The sequence below is a fragment of the Diadema antillarum genome, unplaced genomic scaffold (assembly GCF_040938485.1).
Source record: "Diadema antillarum isolate AM-2024a unplaced genomic scaffold, OU_Dant_1.0 seq00000525_RagTag, whole genome shotgun sequence".
NCBI lineage: Eukaryota > Metazoa > Echinodermata > Echinoidea > Diadematoida > Diadematidae > Diadema > Diadema antillarum.
Genome location: NW_027271477.1, coordinates 338,500 through 365,783, shown reverse-complemented (window position 1 = coordinate 365,783; position 27,284 = coordinate 338,500). Strand labels below are relative to the sequence as shown.

At 38.3% G+C, this 27,284-nt stretch overlaps 1 protein-coding gene across 1 annotated transcript; it reads left to right on the top strand.

The window, feature by feature from the left end:
• The first annotated feature begins 1,567 nt into the window (after window positions 1–1,567).
• LOC139734416 (uncharacterized) lies at window positions 1,568–25,406 on the top strand. The gene is made up of 13 exons (XM_071645202.1): window positions 1,568–1,768; window positions 6,915–7,037; window positions 9,447–9,582; window positions 11,170–11,223; window positions 12,003–12,555; window positions 13,156–13,458; window positions 14,717–14,796; window positions 15,397–15,548; window positions 16,723–16,840; window positions 19,574–19,760; window positions 21,661–21,861; window positions 22,907–23,038; window positions 25,027–25,406. Exons 2-13 carry the CDS (start codon window positions 6,970–6,972, stop codon window positions 25,404–25,406), a joined length of 2,364 nt encoding a protein of 787 aa, XP_071501303.1. The 5' UTR covers window positions 1,568–1,768; window positions 6,915–6,969.
• Window positions 25,407–27,284: the final 1,878 nt, after the last annotated feature.

Genomic DNA, 27,284 nt, shown 5'->3' with positions numbered 1-27,284 from the left:
AAAAATGATAATAATGCGAAGTGACGCGAATTCCAGTTCAGCCACGATGACTTTTATTATTTGAAATACAGAAATGCGTGGTGGAAGTACAATATTGATGTAGACACTTTGCACTCCCTGTTGTGCTCCCAATCGGGGCTGGAGTGTATCGCGGATAAAGCCTCTGCCGGGTGGCAGGAGGTCTGGCAGCACCAGTAGTTGGGCTGAACAAGAACCAAGAACATGGGTTTACAGTGACATTTACACAGAAACTTGTGAATATATTATCTTTGGTACTTGCATAAAATGAAAGAGGGGATTACAATGTATTATTTACAAATGCATAATTATCATGCTGGATATTTCTAAAATGGGTAATCCAAATCTGGGAAGGGGAAAGTTCTTATACCATATTTGGTCATGAGATTTTATGAATGAACTCAGTACTGTTACTACTCTGTTGTAGTGGTCTCAGCACAATGGAATGTGCTGGTCTAGTGTTTAGGCAGAAGTCTAAAACAAAGGGGCACATAGTGGGCAGATTGGGTCAGTGGGGACTGACCACTTTAAAAAAAAAACAGTGGGTCATGCGCAATAACAATGTACTGCAAGGACTTTTACTGAGAGCTGAGTGAGGAGTGGGGAGAAGGACACAATTTTGGGGTCTAACATTATCATCAATCAAGATCCAGGAGATTTTTTTTTTTAAATCTTAGGGATTTGCTTGAATACAGATAAGCTGGGGCAGATTTAACATCAATTGGCAAATTGTTCCAAAATTAAAGCTCGAGGACAAGAATCTCAGCAAGTGCGTGTGCAGTGGTTAATTGTGCTTGTAGGAGGTAGGCCTAGGCCCTAGCCTATATGGAATCAGTTTTGTTGACGAGTAGAGTAATTATGAACATGGCTATTTTTCATGTATAAAACAAAAAGGGCAATAGGACATTTATTCACGCACATTTGAAACATAATACGAATCCAAGATGAAAAAGATGTATCATATTCTTTTTTATGATAAACAATGCTAATCAATGTATTAAAAAAAATGATGCAAAACATTTACAGCATTGCAGTAATCAAACTTTTCCAGGGGATTCAACCCTCTGATGGCATGATGCTGACTAGCTGATACCAGTATATAAGTATTTTTCAATTTTTTCAATACATCTAGAATCCTATTGACATGACGCCCTGATTTCCCGATCATGAAGAGGGGCTTCAACAGAGGAAGAGCAAAGCAGCCATCCAGTTCGATCTCAAGAGATAATGACGTCATTATGCATATTCATATCGACGGTCCCTGTGTAACAAACGGGTGTTTACTAAATGCGCCGTGCGCCGGTGGACTTCCCCGACCGATCCGAGCTCGCTAGCTAGCTGGCACGAAGTTCTTCTTTATAAAGGAATTCGTTTTACGGGCAAGTATGCTGTGTGGGTTATCCATATTAAGACCTTGACTTTTTATTGTGTTCTGAAAGCTGTCCGTAATTGTAACGAGGTACGAGTGGAGAAAGGAAAGAGCCATTCAGCTTCGTAGCTGCGTAGGATTCGGTCGCAGCAGCAGTAGAGGGATAGAGGGGTCGGCAGTCGAACAGTCTGGATCTGGTGATGGTGTTGATGAGTTTCCAATTGGTGGGACTGAAGAGATTGCAGAGATCTCATCGACCAGCTAGCAGCTGCACGAAGAGCGGCGATCTTTTCCGTCTAGCCAATTGGACTGGTTCGGTTAAAACACTAAAAACTAAAACGATCAGTCTAGTTTGGCCTGACTCACTCGTACACTCGTGTGGTAAGCAGTAAATGAGTAATTTACCGGTAGTTGCGATTTATGATGAATGTTATTGTTAAGTAAAATTCTAGACTAACGCTAGTAATCGGTAGGGACAGGTGCTGCAACTATTTGAAACTTGCAACGAACGCAATTGCGGGCAAGACCTCATTCAAGGGCACAATCACTCTACCATCCAGGTGCAGGCCAGGGCAGGGGTATACACTATTGCCAGGGAGGTGTAAGAAAAGGAGAGACAACTCTTCGTAATTCATGCAAACACATGTTTGGGTTCAAAGCGTTACAATGGGATGTCTAGCATTCCACTAAATATACACTTTGAAGTCATGCTCTGCACCGACCGCTCTATATACTAAATATAGTATTAGTTGCAAGGCGAAGTTCGGAGACGAAGAACGCATTTCACCTTTCGTTGAATTACAACTATACAAGCTTTATTTCCCCGTAAAATTTTAAATGAAATCCCCAAATTGATTAAGAGTAGTTTAGGAAAGAATTCAATATTATAAACATGTATTTCTAGTTTCTTCGTAATGCGCAAATCGAAATGAAATGAAAATTAGGCCCTCTTAAAAACCTAATATTTTTCTATAATGCGCACATTTCCGCATGTTAGTTTTCTATCCTTTAATCTGGGATATTTTGATCTTTCAAATAAAGTACTCCGCTAAAGCGTGCTCCAGCGTGCTTTTAAACTATTTGCTGTTAAAATTGTCAGTTTTACACTGCATTTTGATTCGCTGCTCCAATTCAAGGTACACAAATTCATTGTTGCCATCACATTGAAAGAGAGAGAGCAAAATGCAGTAGGGGCAAGTATTTCTAGATGTGAGAGCGCTAGTCCCGATAATCGATGCTTTCTTTTGTCAAAGCACCTGATTTCCACCTGTAGTTTAATAAGCGCATAACTTCTCGGCGGTGCCGCGCATCCTTCAAAGGAGAGCAGGAGTTGTCTCTCCTTTTCTTACACCTCCCTGCTATTAGTATTACTCGGCTTCAGTCACTATTTATACCTGGACCACAGTTTTTCGTTAGACGAAGTAGTTCGAGATCTACCTTCAAAATTCGAGTCAAAATTTATGTGTCTTGGATCACAGATGTCTCAGCTCACACTCAGTAGAATTTTATGCATTGATAACAAAAAGTACAACATTTCTTTCTAGGAGAATCCTAACCGCACCAACGACCCCAACACATAGATCTATCTACATAGAATACTGACCCACAGCTGTTTAGTTACAGCGCCCAGCACCCGGGGCCGGGTTAAGGGAATCCCAACTCAAAATAGAGACAGACAAGGACTTCCCATCTTTCTCTTGCATTGGAAACCATGTTTTCGGAAAGGTAAATCCTTAATTTGAAGTACATTTGACCAAGTGAGCTGCACATGCGCGGGGACGTACATAGGTAGCAAGCTTACCACACCATACGCATCACTTACTGTATGCAAAAAAAATATGGAATAATTCTTTTGCATACGTACGGAATAATTTGTTGTGGACGTACAGAATATTGCGTAGGTACAGTAAAACTGAATGCATTCATACGGTACTGTACTGGAAAAGTGAATTTTTTTGCGCAAGTAATTTTTCGCGCTTGGCCCAATAGGATGAATTTCGCATGTTTTTAATTCCGCAGAATTAGGATATGAACTATTGAAACATATGGAATGCAAAAATATTCGCATGCTTTTATTTTTTTGAAAATTTGCACTTTTACAGTAATTCTTTTATTTTTCACAAAAATGGCATGTTTGGGGCTTCGTACTCTACTGATAATCCCCTGATGTCGTCTTCCTGGCCCAGACTCCCCTCTATGGGTTGGAATGTTGTTTGGGCAATCCAGGGGTTGTTGGGCAATCCTGGGGTTGGTTGTTGCGCAATCCGTGGGATTAGGCCCGAGGGCAGTATTGAGGGGGGGGGGGGGGGGCTTGGGACGCGTAAGGTAGGACCAGGGTGCTCATTCTCTCACCCTATCCTTTGTCACTCCGACTGAGAGAGAGGGAATCAACAACCCACCATCCATTCTACAGAGAGTAGTGAGCACTTTGTCCATGGGTAATATGCCATATCTGCATGCAACCAGCAGTTTTATGATAATTTGCATCGTGTAGAACCTTATATGATTACAGGTAACACTGACATTAGTATTATTTAGAGTTTTGTGTGTTTGTGCGTGTTGTCTATTGGAAACTGAAAATGTCAATAAGTATCAATTTGAGGTTATGACTGTGCATGGACCCTTCGCTTTTCATATCAACTGCTACAGTGCTGGATTGTCGTGATTACCAGTCAGTATGTACATGTAGGTGGTTAAATTCTAGACAATCCAAGCACTACTGTCTATTTCCTGCCTCTCAAAAAGTATTGTATTCTTGTAAAAGTTTAGTAGCCCCACATCTTGTACTAGTGAATTGACCTGAGTGGCCATTAAACAGTTCTTTATCTCAAACAAATCCTCCATGCATCTTCAACCATAAGCCGCAAAAGTTCATTTTCAGTGATGTCACTTATGCTTGGATACAATTGTATTTTGTGCCACATGTCTGAAATTACTTTGCTTGCAACAGTAAGGAAAGCAAAACCTTTACTGGTAACTGTATGAATACTTCTCTTTGATTTATTAGCTCACCATCACTGTGAAAGTGCCAGGCCAGCCATTACCAGAGGAATCCCCCAGTTTAGTGCTTGTGCAGCTTGCATTTTGGTCATATTTCCAGCATTAACCCCAACTTTGAGTGGAACCTGTTTTTAGCTCACCAAGTGAGCTACTGTAAAACATGATATATTCGCGGCATGAAATTTTCGCGAATTGAAGCCGACAGCCTTTTTCGTGGCATGAAATTTTCGCGAATTGCCACTGGCGTTCAATGCATGTAGTGTAGACAAAAACTTTCGTGTGCATTTTAATTTCGCGAATTTTGGTGCTCGCGAAATTCGCGAAATTAAAATGCACGCGAAAATTCCTCGTTTTACAGTATTGCGATCGCCCTTCGTCCGGCGTCCATCATGCGTAAACTTTTTACATTTTTATCTTCTTCTTGAGAACCCCTTGACCGATTTTCACCAAACTTGGCAGGTACAGTGTAGCATCCTTAGGGGGATAGGATCTAAATTTGTACAAGTGGGCACCATAATACCCCTGGGGGCCCCCAGAGGGGCCCCAACCCCCCAAAATTAAGGAATCTTAAAAAATCTTCTTCTCTAGAACCAGAAGTGATAGAGCTAAGTTAATACTATGAATTAGTACATTGATGACTGTAGTTTCAAGTTTGTTCATGGCGGAATCAGGGGTGCCCCCCTTGGGACCCAGGGGTGGTGGGTGGGGAATGGTCCTAATGGGGCCCAAATTGTACATTTTCATCTTTTTCTTGAAAATGCCACTATGAATTTTCACCAAAGTTGGCAGGTAGCATCCCTAGGGGGAAAGAATCTCATTCCCATCAAATGGGCACCATGCCCCAGGGGGCCTAAATTTGGACCGAAATTGTAAATTTTCATCTTCTTCTTGAAAACCCTATCCCAAATTTTCACCAAACTTGGCAGGTAGCATCCCTAGGGGGATAGAATCTCAATTCCATCAAATGGGCACCATGCCCCACCTGGGGGCCCCAGGGGTCCCACCCCCCCCCCCCCTCCACCCCTTCCTGTAAGGAATCTTTACAGATTTTCTTTGGAACCAGAAGTGATTGAGCTAAGTTGATACAATGAGTCAGTATACTGATGACTGTTGTTTCAAGTTTGTTCATGGGAAAATCAGGGGTGCCCTACCCCCCCCCCCCCCCACCCCCTTGGGACCCAAGGAAGCTTGATGGGATTGGGGGGGTCCAAATGCGGGCCTAAATTTTTCTCTTGCTAAAAACAACATAATGGATTTTCACCAAACTTGGCAAGAAGCATTCCCATGGGGATAAGATTTCAAAGTGTTTGAATGGGCACCATGCTTTCCCTGGGGGCCCCAGGGGGTCCAGACCTCCTAAGTTAATGAATATTCAATAATATTTTTCTCTAGTTCTAATCAGAAGTGATAGGGCTTTAAGTCTTTTTTTTTCCCCAAGCTGCATAATCCAACATTCTATATAGTACAGTGTACTTGGGAGGTATTTTTTACCAGTGTGATGGAATATGTAAATGGACACCATGCCCCCACTCTCAAAGCTACCTCCACCATAAGTTTCCAATGTTCTCATGTAAGAGTCTGCAAGAATGCATGGAAGGTGAACTTGCGATACTCAGATGAGCGCGTGACCCCTCGGTCTCTTGTTTTTTTTTTTGTTTTTTTTTTTATATTATGGTTGACCTAACTAGAATTATGGCTTACATTGTACTTCTAGTTACAGTTTTGAATGTCAATTTATCAGATGAATCAAGCCCTGCTACTTCATTGGTAATTTTTGTTTTCTTTCCTATCTAGACACTAGCCTCTAGAAATTAGAAATTCATGTCAAACTTGGTGTTGGTGTATTTAACACCAACACCAAGTTTGACATCAGTTTCTTATTTTATTTTGTTTTATTTTTTTTAGTTTCTTTTCGGGCAAGAAGAATTTATAGTCAGGCAAGTGTTCTACAATAATTTGAAAATCTGCTTACCCAACCGGGTAAATGGTAAAAACAAAAAGTTATGTAGCACCCTGAAAGTGTGCCACATTGATTCTCCATGTAAGAAATTACGGCTGTATGGTAGGACTGGAGCTGTTTAACAGTTAGTATGTATACAGCAAATGTTGTGTGACACAAATTCCATTTTTTACCCTGGTTATGCAATTCAATATTTTTTGAATTTATTGATTGCCTAGGTCTGAGTGAGGTTGACGCGATTTACACTTTTGTATGACAAGAGTTACACTTTTTACAGTGTGAGTCATATGTATGCAGAGCAAGACACAGGCATTAATCCTAACCTTCTGATTCTTGCTATGAGCATCAACTTAACCAGGACCTCGTTTCATAAAACATGTTTTCAGTGACAAGTTGTCACAGTTGCTATAAGCTACTGAAATCCTTGCATCTGATTGGCAAATTTGTCACAGAAATGTGGCAGTTGTCATTGATAACAAGTTTTATGAAATGGGACTTTGGACACAGTCTTTGACACAGTTCCTGTTCCTCCCCACAAATATGTTTTCCGTTTAACTCTTACTGCAGGGAGCAGCAGACACCCCCTGTCTTTGTTACTTAACCACTGACCACTGGCACCAAGATGAGTGACCATCCAGACCACGGATCATATGGTACCATGGCCCCTGATACCAAGTACTGTAGCAACTGGTGAGTGAAATGTTGCTAGAAAAGTTGTATTTTATTGAGATATTTACGTCTCACAGTCATACAACTGAATTGCACAGAAAATGACATGGCAAAGAGACAATGATTTCACAAGAAGTATTCACATTAAATAAAGAGTAAAGTACACAGAAATGAATAAAATGAGATGATCACAGAGGATGTATTGACAGGGCAAGCATCGACACACATCACACAGTGATTGATTATTTATGGACTACTTATGTAACATGGTTTACTGTACTTTACTTTTAACACTAATTTGAGACTGTGGTGTCCTCATAAGCTTGCTATCATGTTCTAATATCTACATACATTCAAAAATACTCTGTAGGTAATTATATGCTATAGTTTTTAAAGCTGCCTCTCATGAAGAATGCATCAAATCAATAGAGGAAAAACACATGACTGACTGTGTTAGAATAGTATTCTGATAACATCTATAGAGTACTGGTATTATTTAAGCCAGTCTTACATATTCCAAGCAAAACAAGAGAAAGAAAGAAAAAAGTAACAAAAGCAAAATCTTCCTTTCTCACCTATTTGCTACAGTGTTATTGTGGACATCATTGTACACTGTATTATAGTGTTCATATGAAATCAGGCAAATTTTGATATTGTCATTGATAATATTTGGGAAATGAGAAAAGTATTGAAAGAATATGTATACGTAATTAAGTTATTTAAGGGAGAGCCATAATAAAACTCTGGAAGTCATATTTGATCAAAAGTTTTGAATGAGTACAAGTTGACTTGGTATGCCTTATGATATTTTTATTTTGATATACCTGTTTACAAGTCAGAGATTAATGATTCACTATCTCAGCACACATTGTAGGCCTATATTATATGTAATGTGGATGCCTGCTTCAGGTGTTCCCATCATGTTCAAAGCTTTCTATTGCACTAAACACACATGGAGTTGAACCCCTTGAACACACGTCCTGCCCCAAGGTACAGTACACCCACAGGCTTTACATAGTATCACACCTTTCATGGGGATTCCCAGGAATACAAAGGTCTTATGTATTACCAATAGCATGACCCTCAAGCCCCAACATGTAGAAATCGATTGCACAAGGTGCATTTGGCAGCGTAGTTTGGTGTGCAATGATGTTGCACAATACATTTCTGGCATTCAGTGCATGATGCAATCTGGTGTGTTTCCGTTTGATTGAATCTGATGACTGATTACTGCCAATTTATGAAAAGCATGTTGATCATTGGGTTCCTAAAAGTCCTTGGGCAAATATGGAATATACACAATATACAGTGTATTCCCTTTAAAAGCTGTCATTCATATTTAATATGAAATACAATACACATCCTTTTAGCCAAAAGTTCATAGGCAGTATGTAAAGTAGCATCAATGTGTACATTATGAAAAACCCTTTCAGCAGCTGCTGTATCAAGTGGTAGACCTGTAAGTTTTAGCTATATCAGCCCCATAATGGTGTTTGAATTAAAGACTTCCTGAAAGAAGCATAGAGATACAATATTACTGCCTCTGGTATTCTCAGTAATACATATGTACAACTAAAAAGTAGATTACTACATCTTTAACCACATGACAAACTTTCTAGAGCAGCTCCTACTATCTTTACCATACCAAGTGAGTGTACAGTGTATAATGTAAATCCCAGTTTACAATGAGGGAAATGCTGTCGATAGATAACAGCAAATATTCTTGTGTGTATATATGCCGGCTGCAGTCATTTTTCAAGTGACATTCATCATATCTGGTCTGTTACTGATCCGTTGTCAGTATGGTCAGGTTGTCACTAAAGTTGGTGTGAAATAGAATTTCTTGGGTTCATGGGAACAAAGTTGTGTGAATGGTTCAAGTGGCCCAAATGAAAGTCTATTCACAGAAATGGGAGTCCATGGGCTCAAAAAAAGGTCCAAGGGCCAGGCCGTTTAGGCCCAGAACTGTTTCAATACCATCTGCTTTCTCTACCTAGATCCAGAAGTACAGTGTAGTAGAGTACATATTGTACCTACTCATAACATAATATACAGAATGTAGATGTTGTTAGTGACAAGTTCAGATAAAATGCCATGTGATATACAGTGGTAAATGTTCTTTGCTGACAGTGTGTTTATGAATCCGAATTACACGCAATAGCTAAAAGGAAAGCCAGTCGATGTGCCATTTAGCAAACAGCACATAGTAAGGTTTAATTCAGAAGTGTGTATTTTGCATAGATTCAAGGTTTAACTGTTAACTTCCATTTGAGGTGATTAAGTGGAATATATCACCAATGTTTAAAAGAGGTTTCTCTATCAATGAAATATGAGTTCATGCTCGTTATCATAAATGCTGATGCAATGTGTAACTGTAAGATATGTGTAGGGAATTTCTTTGAATTTTTATCCTTTATTCCTTATGTGCAGCAAACGTGACATAGCATCCAGTAACTTCTTGATGCATGAGGTTCATTGTAGAAGGAATATCAGCCTCTGTCAGACATGTCAAGAACCGATCCCAAGGTCAGAGATGGAGGCTCACTATGAGGAATATCACAAACCAGTGAGTAAACTTTCTCTACATAGCACTATTTCAAGGACTATGTGGATTGTTGGCTAGATTAATTCCTCACAAAAATGTCATATTGCTGCATAGTGTTTTATATAGTCATTGTTGTATCTAGTGAACAAATATGCCATGCAGTGAGAGCCTCTACAGTGTAGTTGAAATAATGGACTCTGACTTGACAGGAATATCAGCTGTTTCCTATGGAGAGCATCCACCCCAAAAATAGTGCAGTTTCTGTCACCTCCGAGACCATAATTTTACTACAATGTAGAGGCTCAAAATTTGTTTTATATCCCTAAATACATCTTTAGCAGAATTACAAAACGTTTTCACTGACAATAAATGTTCCTCTGATTTTATTGTTTGTGTACATATTGCAGTACAGATGATCATACAATGTACAATGCACAGTGGACATGATTATTAAATTGTTATACCCATTGGCCTGAAATCGATACTACACTTAGCTCACTGCACACAGGCTGTCCCAATGATACCCTGAATATGCCATCATACTAACGGAATAGTGCACTACAATGTATACCATGAATATGACATCATGATATGGCACATTTTTCTTTCGACATTTTGTCTTTAGTATAGCAATGTTAGCGTATGTTTGGCCACATGACGCTATGCAGACCAGTTTATAGTGAACAGGATTTCAGCGATGAAGGATATATTAATAATAAGATATAATTTCTAGCCATGGTTGTTTATTGTAAATCTACATTCTGATTGTTTCAATTGAATAACAAGAAGGTGGTAGAGTACATTTCTTCTCACATGAATTTAAACCGTAAAATTGTCGGGTGAGAATGATAAGGGCATTACAGTGCCTCAAACACTGTGGCTTTAGTGGCAACTTAATACCCTGATCATTCTCAACTGATGAAATGTTCAATCATTGATATTTTTTATCCCATGTGTTCTGATTTCCATAGAGTTTCCTTAAAAATTCAATACAGCTCAAACACAATTCTTTAGACAGAACAGAAAAGAACCCATAGATGTGCTGATTTATGTTTGGAACTCCTCAACTTTAACAACTCCAATAGTTCATTGTATTTGTTTGCCTATGAAACATTTAACACACAACATCTTTGTGACAATTACATTGGTCATTATACTTTTCTTATTTTTATTCATGAATTGTCAGTATGTTACAATGTATTTTGAGACTCCCCATAGATTAGCAAAGGAAAGGTTCTACCAGAAAACAATATTGACTGAAAAATAATGCTGAGGTCTGCAGTGTATATGTTTTATTATCATGAAGGCAGAACTAAAGTCAGATCGTCAGGTAGGCAACTTGGTGTGGTAACAAGAGATTTTAATACTGTACATGCAGTATAATACAAGCTGTAGAAGCTAGAGTCATCCCAGCTGGCTTGGGTCTCACAGAAGAAACTTGTCACAACCAAATTATCACTCAAATCCTTACTAAAAGTGAAACATTTTTTTCATTCATTACTTTCCACAAGTTTGGATTGTAACATGTCACAGTTGAGTAAATACATGAATCCATTTATGCACTGATTTTTTAATAATTTCCTGTATCTTCACCATATTCTAATCCAGGTTGCCTGTAAATGTGGAGAAATGATTGAGAGGAGTAAACTGGAAGACCATGAGGTAATTTTTCATGTTCCTTCATTTACCCTCGTTTTGTGATCTCCCTTCTCTGTCATTTTTTTCTTTCAGAAAATCCAAGAAAAAGGGAGGAATTCAAGGTTGTACTAGTTGCACTTGTACTGTTGTTTACAAATTGTTTTTGGGAGTAATCCAAATTGTAGCACTTAACCACATTCTATTCCAGCAGTGGCAAATACATATATTTGATACAATTGTGTAATAACAATTCCAACTTACATAGAATAATTGTTTGTGTTTGCTTTTTTGTTTGTTTGTTTGTTTGTTTGTTTGTTTGTTTGTTTGTTTTGGGGCAGTTAGTCACAGATCATATCATTGTCTTACAAAAACATAACATTGCTGGGGCGACAAGAACTCGTATAGACTACAAAAATTAAATAAATGTCAAATGTTCAGGAGAGCAAAAAAAACATGGCTGTCAAAGCACTGTATCAAATGGGAAAACCTTTCCTTTGACATGCTGTGGTGGCTTCAGTTTTTGGGTATCGTGAAAGACAGCTAGAATTTGGACACGATATGACTTAAGATTATCTGACCATTAGTCCATAAAAGTCATTTTCACCAAAATTTCAGATACGAGGTCTTGTCGCCCCACCGATGATAATAACAAAATGCTCATGTCATGTGTCATGAAAAGAGACCATCATCAATGTATCTTTCTTGTGATGGGTTGCTGAAATGCAAGAGACCACATACAGGGTTGTTCTATCATGTCTGTTAACTTGTATACCCATTGAATGTTTCCCACATTTCTTATGTAGACAAATGATTGCCAGCAGAGAAAAGAGCACTGTGAATACTGTGAGCTGGAACTGACCCATGTTGAAATGGTGGAGCATCTCACATATTGCGGGAGTCGAACTGAGCGTTGCCCGAAATGTCAGCGATACATCCAAAATCGAGACAGGAAACAGCATGAGCTTTCTGATTGTGCATTCCCAGAACACAAGCCACCAGCCAGGCAGACGTCTTCTTCATCCGCTGGATTTGGTTTCTTTGATGATGATCTTGAAGGTTATGATGAAACTACTGTTCATGCAGTCACCAATAGGTTTGCACTTCCACAGTATGTTGATAGCAGCCATACCCTACCCAGAATGAACAGCAGGACTCCATACAATGTGAATACTAGTCACACCATCTCCCGTGACCAGTTCTATGGAGCAAATGCTGTGTCTCGTCTTGACAGTGAGGGCAGCAAACAGGAAAAGGGAGGAGAGGGTCGTAGTCGAAGGCAGCGAAAAAATCAAGACCGCGTCCAGAACATCTACAAGAACACAAACCAGAGGAGACCTGTGGCTAGCAAGAAGAAAGGTGTGATTTAACTTAAATGTTCTCTTTGTTGGTTATTTGCAACAATAGAGACCATGTACGGCTTGTAGAAATATCATAAAATAATGTACTACGCAAGAGGAGCCTTGTCCAGTGTAAACAATGGTATGCACAGCTCACTTAACCTCAATCTTAACCCTAAAGAGGCCAAGCTTTTTTGGCTATGCTAAATCCGTATTTAGCATAGGTGTGGTATCCCAGCGTATTGATTGCCACAAAGCATTTAAGAATGTTTGAAAATCAGTGCTGGATGTGTTACAGATGAATCAACACAAAGTTAGATAGCATTTTCAGAGTGTCATGTACATGAATCTAATCACTGTCTTATCCAGTCACACCTCATGTAGAAAATAGAGATGAAATATTCTGACATCGCTCTACCAGTATGGGAGGGAATCGTGCATTATGAATAGTTATGTATTTCAGTATATTGAAAATGATTTGCATCATTTTTCTCTGGTTTTACCACTCTACCTAGATGTATCTACATTAATGATGTGAAATCAATTTGATTTATTCAATGAGGAAAAGGGATTAGAGGGAAATGTTTCGTAAAGGATTCTCTGATTTTGTTTTTATCAGATGCCACAAAGCCCTCAAACACCGCAGCAGCTGACCAGTTGGAAACTGATCGACTTCTGGCCTTGCGTCTAGCCAACGGTGACAGTGACTTCCTGGTTTATGACCCCTTGGTTGACCCCTTCGTTGACGTAGATGACCTGTCTTCAGGGGTTAGCCCTCCAAGGAGAGAACCGGACAATGACCTTTTTTCCCAGCTGACACAGGTGGGATACGGTAGCACTTCCCCAACCAGAGAAAGGACCAGTAGTTTGAGTCGCTCTCTCTCTTGGCAGACTGGCTCTGAGGGAGGTGTAGATGATGCAGGTAACTCTTCTATCTCCACACTATGTCATTCCAGACGTGAAATCAGATAAGAACATCATTTCCTCTTTACCATCATTAACTATTTCCATCAGCTTGAGAGTTATTGTTGTCATTGTCATGAGAGTGTCAGCATTTGAGCAATTTGAGCATTTGAGCCAATGTCATTAACAGTCTTTGCAAGGAAATCATTTAGATTGGAATGTGTTTATCAGTCTGTAACAAACAAAGAATTATGCAAAGTGTACTCCATCAGTGAAGGTGGGCATGCCAACAGCTAAGGAGTCTTGAAATATTTGTTGAATCATAATTGTATCAGCTATTACTGATTAGTCATGGAGACTCACTAAAGACTGTGAGTTACTTTATTATAATGGCTCCATATGTTGTGAGGACACTCCTATGTCTGAAATGTGTTGGATTCTCTACAAATGTAATAATATTTTATTGTGGTAATTTGATATAATGGCTTTCTTATGGTGTTGGAAAGATGGTAAATGCTGATGTCATAGTACAGAAGACAAAAGAAAAATCTATTTGATGCTCAAAAGAAGTGTGGATAATGATCAATTTTGTTATTCTGACCACAACAGGATTGTATACCGAGTCGTCTAGAATCATAAATGCTGAAATGTATGGTTGGTAATCAACAGAGTGTGTGCTAATCTTAGCTTTGTTTGTAGTATTGATATATGTGTGATTGTCACTGTACGTCTTGAGTTTTGTTTTGAATAAGAAGCAGTATTGTATGTTCAAAACTAATTCAACAATAAATGTTATTATATTGTACAGTGGTAACACTTCATCTTTCAAATAATGTACCAATAAGTCCAGAAATCCCAGAAAATGGCAGTCATTTACCTTTTCCTCTATCTCAATCCGTTTCCCATGTTGTGTAGTTTTGCTCTGTGTGAAGAAAATTGCTGAACTTTGTAGAAAAACTAAAGATAGACAAACAGAGGGAAAGATAAACTAAGAAAGAGAATAACACATTTAATACATTTGCATTCACAACTGTGATAAGAGCATGTTTGAGTTCATTAGTTTTTTTGGCACCTTTAATTCCAAACATGGAATCACTCATCCTTCTTTTTTTGTTATGGTCACAACTTGGCAAAATATTACTCTATCAAAATGTGACTCACACAGGGTGAAATGGAAATAAACTAAAACATGTGCCTCTCCCATACACAATGAGTAAATGAAGACTCCAAGAAAAGTCTTTGGTACCACACATTTACCTTTCTGATTTTGTTCCCAGGTATTCTTTCTGATGTTGTGATGGCTCCATGTGAATTCTGTGGAAATGCCTTTCCACTCGATGATCTAATACAGCATCAGGTAAACTATTATGAATAATGGTGTTAATAATACACAGTAGTTTTATTTGCTCTAGATGTGTAAGGAATTTAAGACTAGAGATGCCAGCCACTTATACCCTATGCAAATGGAAGAATGTCCGTGAGCAAAAAAAAAAAAAAAAAAGGTGTCCCCACCACGTGTTTTTTTTACAAGAAAATAATGATAATGTCATCATATTTGGCAGAAACCATATCTCAGGAGTGCTCAATTTTTATCATCTCATTGTTTGAAGCAAATGTTGATAAGTTGCCTGTGTGTTTAAACATTCAAAATACAATATTAGCCCATTGAAGACTAAGCCCGAGTATACTCGGGCAGGTGTCTACGGGAAATGCGTTGTACAGCAGAATCAGCACATCCTCAGCAGGTTAAATTCGCAGAGTATCGTTACACTACAAAATATTTTGCGAGACTTCTTCTTTTGATGTGAATTTAAAAAGCAAACCTTCCTTATCAAAAGTAGTGCAATAAAGACTTTTCTCACAATAGACTCAAGTCATAATAATCTCCTGCCATAGTTTCCAATAGACGACTGGTATGATGACTTATTAACTTCTTCTGTTTATTTCCTGTTCTCAGTCTGGATGTCAGCTTTATAATTATGACGAGCTCCTTGAGCCATTAATGCCAGCCACAGAGCTGTCCAACAACCAGAGAAGCTCTTGTCTCAGCTCCACGTCTCTGACACAGACTCCTATGGTGGATAACCTTGGAAGGACCAACCAAGAACGGTATAAATTAATCATGTGACTGATAGCCTAGACAGGCGTGGAGATCATAGCTGCTATATGACTGATGTACCTTATGTGGTCCCAAGAACTGTGGATGAGCTGCATGTGTGAACGCTAGGAAAGCCTAGTGCTGTTGACTGAAAGGCTACTGAATGCTGCCGTTGATGTGCCTTGAATGTGTGTAGAGGGCACTGTTCATGTGTATGGTGTGTGTGTGTAGCGGATGCTGTATGTCATCTAGTAGACCTGCCGAACCATTCCAAGGAGGCATATCTTCACCAGAATTGGCTTCTTGTGACTGAGAGGTGAATGAATGATGACAGAGGAGCTATTGGCGTATCGTCCAATCAAAGCAGTGTCTATGAAAATGGTATGCAGTTGTATTGTTTACATAGTGATGATGGAAATTGAAATGTTGCATTATCTTGGAAAATGGTATACAGCATAATTGTTTGTGATGATGAAATTATTTTTTAAGGTCAGTGTCTCTGAAAATGATGTACGCTTGTATTGCTCGTGATGATGGAATATTGTGATTAGATCAATGTCTCTGAAAATCATGAGTACAACTGTATTAGTGATGATGAAATGTTGTGATGTAGTTGGTGCCAGGGGAACTGCACTTTGAGTGGTATCCTGCTGTGCAAGCTTTCCTTTATTGATGCAATTCCAAATGAAAGGAAGTAGGGTACCATACAAAATAAGTGTTGTGTCTTTGTGTTTGTCTGTCTGTGTGTAGACAGGCCAAAGTAAAATTATGTGCCTAGTGGACACACTCAAGATCTCAAATGGATTTGAGAAATGCAAAATTGAATGTTGTAGTGAGGGAAATTAGTTTTTAATTGCTATGCCAAGTTCATACTGGAGAAAATGTGCTAAAATGTATTTATAAATGGTCCAAAATTTTGTGATGTTACTGCAAAAGAAAATATTTTTACTTGGAAGATATTGTATAGGGATTTTAGTTACAAATGGATATGAGTAAGAGTAACACTTTGCTTATGACATCAAAAAGTGCAAACTTGCTTTCTTGTAGATATGTTGTTTACAATTGACTTAGTGGTATAATTTTTCTTTTGAATATTAACTATCAATTCTGTATATGAATAGAATTGCACAGTCCTCATGTTCCACTGTATATGAAATCTTTAACCTTGACATTTGACTCGAGCAGGCTGATTAGTCCTGACTCAGTCTTCCTTGACCGAGACTCGCCAGACGAGGGCGCTGTCATGCTGCCCTGTGAGTTCTGTGGTACCCTTCTTCCCAGTGATGCCATACCTTATCACCAGGTAAACACAGATTTCATACTCCCTCTTCATACTTATTCATTCAAACTTGGTGACTGTGGTAATGAAATACCATGTGTTTTTATATCAAAGGTAGATCTCTCTCACAATTCTTTTTAATATCTGTCTCATTCCTTCTTTGAAATTTTGTTTAGTATCAGGATTGCATGCAGTAATTGTCGGCCCAATTATCAATGAACTTCGCTTTATCAGAGGAAAACTTCTTTGGATTGTGAAATGTTCTGTGATTGCATGAGACTTTTTCAGTTCTCTGAGATTAAGGGTCTACAGCCATCTCCAATTTTGATGTCTTGTATCAGGCACTGAAGTCACATTTACCTTGTGGCTTCCTTGAACAGATGAAAATGGAATGCCACAAAATTAACATTTATGATTCTGAGCATTTTATATATGTGACCCTGCATCACAAAATCACCAAAAAGTCACCAGACATGAATTTTATTTATTTACTTTAAAATATTAACAGATTCTAAAAGAGCAGACTCTAAGCTTTAAAAATGGTGTATAACTCAATACATAAGGAATATCCTGACCTATCTAAATAATGGAAGTGAAGTACACTCTCTGGCAAAGTGTTTACTGAGAGAAGGGACTTTGAAGTTGAAGGTCTGTTCAAGCACTTACTCCTCATCAAGCCCTGCTCTGTGCAATGAATGGGACAAAAAACAGGATGCAAAAGTCCATAGTAACCACAGTGAAGGGATTATCAGATTAAGCTGAAAGTTTACAAGCTGTATAGGTACATTCTATTCATGACTACTACCAACTATCAAAGCAGCAGCAGCATGCTCTGAGAAGTTATTAGAGTAAAAATCAAGGGTGTGTAGAGGAATGTTAAGGAAATAATGGAAAGGGTCCAGTAAAACATGCATAATTACCCTTCTCTACAATGAACTGCTGTAGAAAAAGTGCAAAATTCACAATTTCCCAATCACTTTATGACCCCAAACTTTACAACTATGTAGAAGAAGAACTGCTCTTTCAGGAAATATTCTATGTATATATATATATATATATATATATATATATATATATATATATATATATATATATATATATATATAAAGAGAGAGATTCACCATTTTCATCCACTTCACCTATTCTGAGTCATGTAAAATTGTGTCATGCGACTTTTTTGTTGGTTTTGTGAGGCAGAGTCAAAAAAGCGTTTTTAAGTACCAACAGTTACAGGTTTGAATGATTGATTTTATTTTTTAATTCAATGGTGACCAAGTTTGGAGCCACTCCCCCTTATTTCTACATAATTGCTTACAGAGACTCCAACCCCAAGCACCTTCTGATCTGGAGATTCTCCCGCCCAAAACCCCTAGCAAACGGGAGACTCCAAGTTGATGTGTGCGAAGCGCGAAGTTCCTAGGGTTCTAGATGTTCTCTGGTGCTATCTAAGGCTTATATTTTTCAACATACAATAGCAATAAGTAAGAAATCCTTTCCACCGGGAGACACAGAGCCAGGGCGGGAGAAATCAAATCTCAAGCGGGAGAACAGGAGATTTTGCAAAAATGGGCTTTCGGCGGGAGATCTCCCATCGAAAACGGGAGAGTTGGAGTCTCTGTGCTTAGTATTAATATTCATATTGTAGTGTAGTCCTGCTTGTTCTCTGGGTACACAATCATTGAATGAAAAATATACTGTATTGAACCATTTTGTGTATTCTTTGTGAAATACTGATATCTGAAATTATTAAGCACTCAGCTTCAAGACCTGAAATCATGTGCACCAATTATTTACCTTTACTCTTTTCCTGTAAACAACTAATGAGTATATTACTTCACAAATTAGGACTTGTACGGCAATTTTGGGAGTAATTTCATTTTTAATCAAGAACCACAGTGACAGAAAAAAAAATCTGCATTATCCCTTCTTAGGAGAAAGCTTAGTGATTTCCTAACTTATATTGCAATGTGCATTGCATTTGTGGGGCAATATTTTGCAAGTTGTAAATTTTGCAAATATCAGTAGACATGTAAAATTTGTGAAAATAAAAAGCAGTATGTAGCAAACTTGGTATGCGATAGGCTACCTAATTCGTCCAGTACTGCCTCACAATTCCTGTGATGCTTGTCAATGTCTCCTGGTACCTCAAAGAATGAAAGCCTTCATTACTTCAATTATATTAATGTAAAATATGCCAGTGAATAGATGAAAATGGTCACAGGATATAGCAATGAAGATTTGTTTGTTTGTTTTTTTACCATAGAGTTTTCAAGGCTTGTGGTCGCATTGGCAAGCATTTTTTTTGACTTGGAAAGGAAGAAGAGAAAAGTGTCACACTTTATAATTTTTTCTAAAAGTGCATGTCTTTTGTGCCGCCAGACACTAGTGATGTGTTTTTCAGCAAAGTGTTATGTCAATAAGTTTAGTAACTGTTTGGTGCAAAGGAAGAATGAAAGTGTTGTGTGCAGTTGATACTCTTATCATTTCATTTGTTCTCTTAAAGGGGATGGCTAGTAACTGATCTGTTGGAATCAGTGGGAATGCTGGGGCATGATTGGTCAAATTCTTGTGGGATTCATTTAAGAGTACATTATATGTCTATTGTTGTGTGAAAATTATTTGCTTCAGAACGGTCTCATATTCAAGTAATGTGCAGTTTAATGCCCTGTCACTGTACAGGCATGCTAGCCTGGAAACATTAATAATTTGATGCAAGCAGCATGAGCTGTTCCTACTTGAATCCTCCCCTGCCATTAGTATCACTGTAAAGACACCAAGCCATCTAATGAAGAAGCTATACAAGATGTTACAAACAGCCACATGGAGAGCATGTTGGCCTCAAGTAGGACCAAGTCTTGGACCAGGACCCCTGAAAGTCCACCGAGGGAGAGGAACTCAAGAAGAAGACAGGAGGATATAACCTCACATAATCTTTTCTCTTCAGGTAAACATTAAATTTCTTTGTCAGATAACAGTTTTGTGTGAGTGTGATAACAGTTTTGTGTGAGTGTTTGTGTTTGCCTAGTTGAATATTAAAGGACAAGTTCACCTTTATAAACATAAGGATTGAGAGAATGTAGCAATATTAGTAGAACACATCATTGAAAGTTTGAGGAAAATCAGACAATCCGTTCAAAAGTTATGAATTTTTAAAATTTTTGTGCAGCAACCGCTGGATGAGAAGACTACTGCAGTGTATGAATAACTTGCGTACAACAATATAAGGAAAATATAAAGAGAATTTCACAAAATTCCATCTTTTGAAAAAAGTACACATTCCCCTGACTCGTTACCGACAAATGTTATGGGCAATATTATTCCCCCTGCTTTTAGAAAGAGGCAAGTCAAGAGCTCTTTTGTTATGCGAAAAAAGTGAAAATATGTTGAATTTTCTTTTACATTTTCTTTATACTGTTGTACGCATATGACTCACAAGCTGTAGTAGTCTCCTCATCCAGCGGTTCCAACACAAAAATTTTAAAAATTCATAACTTTTGCATCGATTGTCCAATTTTCCTCAAACTTTCACTGATGTGTTCTACTAATATTGTTGCATTCTCTCAATCCTTATGTTTATGAAGGTGAACTTGTCCTTTAAGGTTAGTGGTCTGGATAGCATACACACCAACCAGAAGCAGAGGAGTTTGTCAGGTAACCAAGGAAAATTTGTAGGAAACTTGCTTTAACTGCAAAGAATCACAAGAAAGCTTCTGCAGAACAAGTTCTCCAAAGTTTACACAATACTTCAATAAATGTGTTGTAATATGAATATATAGTGCATGTGTATCAAGTTATATTAGTGGATTCAAAAGGGGCCTGAGCTGATCAATGCCATCTTTATTGAAATTGTTATTGTTGATATTATCATTATTATTATTATTATTATTATTATTATTATTATTATTATTATTATCATCATCATCATCATCATCATCATCATCATCATCATCATCATCATCATCATCATCATCATCATCATCATCATCATCATCATCATCATCATCATTATTATTATTATTATTATTTTATATACACTTTGATATATTTGATAACTTGCATTTGTTGGTTGACACTTACTTTCATTTTGGTGCCTCTTCTTGGTACACCTGGGCTCGCTGCCTGCTCAACCCCTCCCCCCACTCTTGCTGTTGTTATTTTACTCTTTTCCTTTCTTTATCCCTTTGTTGTTCCTCATCTTGTTTAATGTTGCCTCCCTATTCATCCTTATCCTTCAAAGGTTGCCTGCCCCCCATGGTCCTCGGGATCAATCACTGACCCTTCTCTGCCTTTTGTCTGTCCACCCTTCTTTAATCCCCCTCCCTTTACCTGTTGGGCTCCTTGCCCATGACCTCCAACCCTCCCCTTTTGTTTTATTTTTTTGTTCTGTGTCCCTAGCCCTCACCTGACTGTTATTGTTTTGTGTAGTCCTTTATGTGATTGTTCTCCCTGCCTGTTTGTCATTTTGCCTCTGATGAAGACTCTGCTAGGATTGAAAGCTGAGGCCCCTTTTGACTCCATTTTACTCCATTGGCTCTCCACCATTGGATAAGCAGTTTTCAGCAGCTTTTTTGCTATAAGTTATATTAGTGGCAAAGCAAGGAAATCATGAAAAATTCTCTAATAGTTTCTTAGCTAGATGTTAATGATTTATTGTTCACCTGACTGGTAGCAGTAATTGATTTGTTGTACATTCTTTCTACTGATTACATTGCTAGCTGATGAGAAGAAGTACAAGTGATGAATATTTGAAATGTTCATTACCACACAACCCAAATATAATCTCTTGACCTACCTCCATTATCCTGTCTTGTCTTAAGCCATTTGCAATCTTTGATTCATGACAGACTTGGAATCCACAGGTGAAAGCCAGAAAAATAGCGCCCTCTCCAGGCAGTCCACAAGGCAGTCTGCCAAGACCAATCGGCCCTCAGGACAGGGAGAATTCTCCAATAGACTCCGCAGCAAAGGCATCGGAGCCACTGGCAGTAGCAGAACTAGGAAAGGTCTAGGACTCAATGAAGGCAACAGGAATAAAGCTAAGCCAAGTAAGAAAGTAAAAAAGGAGGAACTAAAACAAACCAAGCTGAGATCACAGAGAAGAAAGTAGGTCCTGACAAGAAGTACATGCTAATATAACTTTCCATCAAAGAAAAGAAGGCAATACTACTTCTGATATTGATTTCTGATAGTGACAAAATAGGCTGTATATTTGAGAGATATAATGTAGGGAAACTTTGAAATAACAAAGTTTGATATGATGAGAGCTGTTTTGTAATGACGGCATCGGCTAGATTTGCATTTCCATGATTTTTATCACAAACAATTTGTGTTTAATTACAAATGTACATCAGTGAAGGACTGTTGTCAATCAGTCATCAATAAACTTACATGTATCTAGTCTTCCAGAAAGAGTCTAAAAACAGCTCGACTTAAATCTAGTAGCCAGATACGACTCATCACCTGACATGCTTTACACAGCTTTGACCCAACAGTCTCGACTTACTTTGGCAAAATGCCCGCTTGCACACACACACGCACACACACACACACACACACACACACACACACACACACACATGCACACACACAATACAAACAATCAAGGGGGATTCCCCTGTATGAATACTTTGTGGCTATGTTTGCAAATGAAGATTTTTAAGAGTGTTCTCTTATTCTTTTACTGGAGTGGCATTGTCTAAAATATTCTAAATCAATGTGGCATCAGAGGTTAATTCCGATATGAAATCAAAACTTTGCTACGTACTTCTAGAAATATCGTGACGAGAATGAAATTACATCTCTGTACATAATCTGAATAGTCCACCTTAGTGTATTATAACCAGTGATCATAGCACACACACACACACATGCTGTGATGTGACAGTAGCCAGTGCGACAGCCATCATAGTATTACAGACTGTCTCACACACATTACACACATACACACAAACAAACACGGTCTGTCTCTTGTGTTGATAACAATTTGAACTACCTACATTTGATCCATGAATTGCTTGTTTCTTTCACCCAGCCTAGATATTGTCATTGCAATGAGCATTACACATCTCCATATGTTTTCCTGTTTTACAGATCCTGTAAATGAGGATAGATCTAAAGAAAATGAAAGCAGTGACTTGGATTTGTCGGGGTCATCAGACTTTTTGTTACCCAATCCGATCAAGAGAGAAAGCACCGTCCCTTTCAAGTCGAGTAACAGGACAAGTAAGTTTCTAGCTCATACAAATCAAAGGAGCAAGTGAGCTTTTGCAATCTTTCATCCTCTGTCGTGCATCCTGCATATTTTTTTTAAAAACATTTTCATCTTCTTAGAAACCCCACGATGGATTTTCACCAAACATAGGAGGTAGCATCCTTAGGGTGATAGGATCTCAGTTTGTTAAAATTGGCACCATGCCCACAGATTAAGGAATATTTGATAATCTTCTTCTCTAGAACTAGAAGTGATAAGGCGAACTTATTGTTATGAGTAGGTACATTGGTCACTGTAGTATCAGGTGTGTTCATGGCTGATCTCCTGGGGGTGCCTCCTCTGGGCCATGAGGTTGGGGGGGGGACCAAGTTTGGGCCCAATTTTCAACTTCTACTTGAAAATGCACAGAGACATTTTCACCAAACTTATCAGGTATCGCTTGGAAACGGGAATGTGTATTTGTACAAATGAGCACAATGCTCCATTTGGGGGCTCCCTAGGGGCCCAGAGTCCCAAAATTAGAAAATTGTTAACCCTATTCCAACTGGGGGGGGGGGGGGGTCAAATTAACCCCCATCCCCTCGACATTTCTCGCCACGATTCCGCAACGCGCAAAGATTTTGCTGCGTCGTTTTAATGACTTTTTTTATTGAAGTCTCCCGCATATTTTGAGACCAAATATGCGACGTCCGGGTACACTGTTCTGAAGTTACGTAATGGTTTGCATACGCATGTCAACCCGAAAACAGCTCAAATTCATGATATCGTGTGCAAATCCAACGCAAATTGTGTTTTTTTATTAAATTGATATAAATTAGATTATTTTAACTTTTAACTATTGAAATTAATCAATTCTAATGTAGATAAGCTTGAAAAAGTGCCTGCAACAAATTTTGGCAAAAAAACAATAGAAAACAAAAGGTAAAAAAACAGTAAAATACATAAGAAATTAACAGAACAATAAAAAACAAAAGAAACTGATTTTGATCGTGCTTTTTTTCTTACAAGAAAATTGTTCAATGGGTCTTGGGGAACTCTGACACAAAAATTTAGCAATCCTTCAGTCTTTTTAATGGAGTTATAGGTGAAAATATGATTTCATGCGTAAATTTGCATAATTGATTTACTAAAAATAGAAAGCCAATATTTTTCTATTGTATGACCATGTTATCTTGTAGTTGACATCCGGCTCTATCTTCAGGCAAAATTTTGCGGCGACCATGCAATCGGCGGCCGAGATCTAAAGGGGGGGGGGGGGGAGGTGGTCAAATTGAACCCCTCCCCCCCCCCAGTAAAAACTTGGTCTCAAATAGCCCAGTTAAGATAGGGTTAAGAAATAGCTATAAAACTTCAAATTCTTTGAGTGAATACAATGTACAGATACATACATGAGTGTACTTTCAAGTCTGCTTATGACAGATCTAGAGGTGGCCCCCTAATTGGGGCCAGATTTCACATTTTGATCTTCTTTTATTCAAAACATGAGTCACATTTTCTACAAACATGGCAGGTATCACTGCCAGTATGATGGAATACACAAATAATAATAATAGTGATAATACACACGATTTCTATAGCGCAATTCACCACTCTGATTAAATGTTCAAGGCGCTTTACATCAAAGCAAAAAGACTGAAAATACATACACCATAATAGAAGAAGATGAAAAAGAAGACATGAAAGTCTGTCTTTAAAACGCACTGCTAAACAAATAGGATTTTAGATTACTCCTAAAAGATGCTGTGGAGCTTGAGTCTTTCAGCTGGACCCTATACCCCCTGAAGGTTCACCAAAGTCCCCAATGTTTGATGCGTTCTTTAAGGTAATAGTCTGCAAGAATGCATGGAAGGTGAACATGCAATATCTAGTTGGAATTTAGAAAGATTATCACTCCGCCAATTGTATTGTCTGAAATGACCTGGCATTATCCATCGTGTGCACAATTATACACCAGCAGTAATTGGAAGTATATTCTTGCTTTAATCCACTTCCCACACAGAATCAAAATCAAGTGCCAAGAAGCCCAGCAACAGTGAAACTGGCATTGACAACATCTTCTCGAGGCCGTCCGCACTGAATCTCTTTCCTCAAGGGGATTCCAGACTCCTCAACAATAGCAGCAGGCAGGCAGACAGCCTCTCAAGGTACCAAGGAGACCGGTCTGACTTCGTCTCTCGGCAGGAGGAGGAGGATCAGCTTGTAGGTGGTGCAAAGAAGAGAGGCAAGGCAGAAAGACAGACATTCAATGGTGTAAGGAGCCCTGCCAGTGAGGGTTATGTGCCCAGCTTTGGGGAGACTGAGCCTGGTGGAAACAGGGTGGTTGGAGGAAGAACAGGGGGAAGAATTAGGAAGACAGCCGACTCACAGTCTGTGAGGTAAGTGAGAACTAACAGGATTGTGAAGGAAATATCTTACTTCATTGAAATACTGGCACCTCCTTCACTCATAAGGACATTGGTATTACAGTCTTCATCAATAGTTTGGTTCATGTGTCTTTGACATTTCTACCAGATGGAGTGAATCCAATATTGATGCAGATACACAGTGATGACATGGATGAATAACCAATTCAAGATTGTTCAAAGTAAAATCTAGTTATGATTGGATATGTAGAGGTTTATAAAATGGTACTGAAAGGATTTGTACAATTTTGTTAGTTATAGCAATTACTTCATGGGATATTGCATTCACATATTTTATCAAATGTCAATTTGTCAATGCATTCTGCTTTGTAGTAAAAAAATATGATTATACTGATGTTTCACAGTATACATAAAGAAAAAAATAATGCAAGTTAGTCTTTGGGGCTTTTATCGACATGTGGTCCATGAAAATGTTGTGCAGTTCCTGGTCATGCTTTGAGTTGAAGAAAATTGATTTTACCTGCTTCTATATCAGTCATTCAGTGGGCATGAAAAAGAAAAGTAATAATATCAGAGCAATGGCAAAGAGAATATGTAAACTTTCTGTACTTACAAGCAGGTTGAGGAAAGGGTTCTCTGTATGAGCCTTACCCTGACAACATGACATGAATATGCATTCAATATCATACCAAATACAATTCAGTATATTACAAAATCTGACTATTGTAGCTGCCCTTTGAACCAAGTGAATTCGTAGCACCAAAATAACAACTTGTATTTTACAATCTTTTGCACAGTCCAATCATGAGGCCATGTAGGAACTTTCATCATTGAATTTCAGTTCATGATTATCCTTTTCATGCCACTCTTGTGCATAAAGTGTCTGTTGCTTTTTGAAATACATCAGATGTTAGTATGATTACTACACCAGCTACCTGTGAGAATCCACCAGATGCCATGAGACATTTTGTCTGACAAGTCTTCTACAGGCAAACTTACTACAATCATATCTATAACTCGGCACAATGATGAGACTGAAAATATTGTGAGGAATGAATCATTTCTTTGGGTTTCATCATACAGGCTGGCAGCAAATTTCTCCTCTTCCAAAAGTGCAGACAAGTTGACAGGTGGTGTGCTGGAACTAGAGCCTGGGATAACATCAGCCGCTTCGGCAAGGTCAAAGGTCAACAACAAACCAAATTCAAAGGTGTGAGGCACTCAATCGTTTATCTTGCATGTAGAGAAACCATGATATGAGAGAATGCTGCTAGTTGCAAGAAGTTTGTCTTTCCATCAGTAGACCTCTGTTTTAGTAAATGATTTAATAAGTACTGAAGTGAGACAGTGAATCAGTTTTCAATGGTACTGCAAGATTAAATTTGATAATATTTGATGATTGAGTAAGATACCATTAAAGAATGAATCATCATATTTCGTAAATTTTTCAGAATATTCCAGTTCAGAGAGACACTCCCATTGCGACGAGTAATGTAATAGGCATTTGTTTGATTAATCAAGAATTATTTCTTGTCTTTACAAAGTATGTCAATAGTCAATTAGAAATGAGATATCTTATGTCAACACCAGTCAGAAGAAGTGTTATCATTTTCAATCCCCTTTAATGGGCAGAGCAAACATTGTGGCTTTGCAGATATGTCACTCTACATAAATGATTACCAAAGAGCCATTATGTCAGACTGTTCCAGTTTCCAGTCACACTTTCCAGAAGACAAACTTCATGGCCTAGGGTAAAGCATGGGTTGTGAACCAGTTTTTGCAATATTTTTAATGTAAATGTGTCTGAATCAATTTGGAATTTGCATTTTGTCTGTAGCTCATTCACACAAGTCTTCCAGTAGCCTTTGCTGCAGATTGAAATGAGAACATGGCA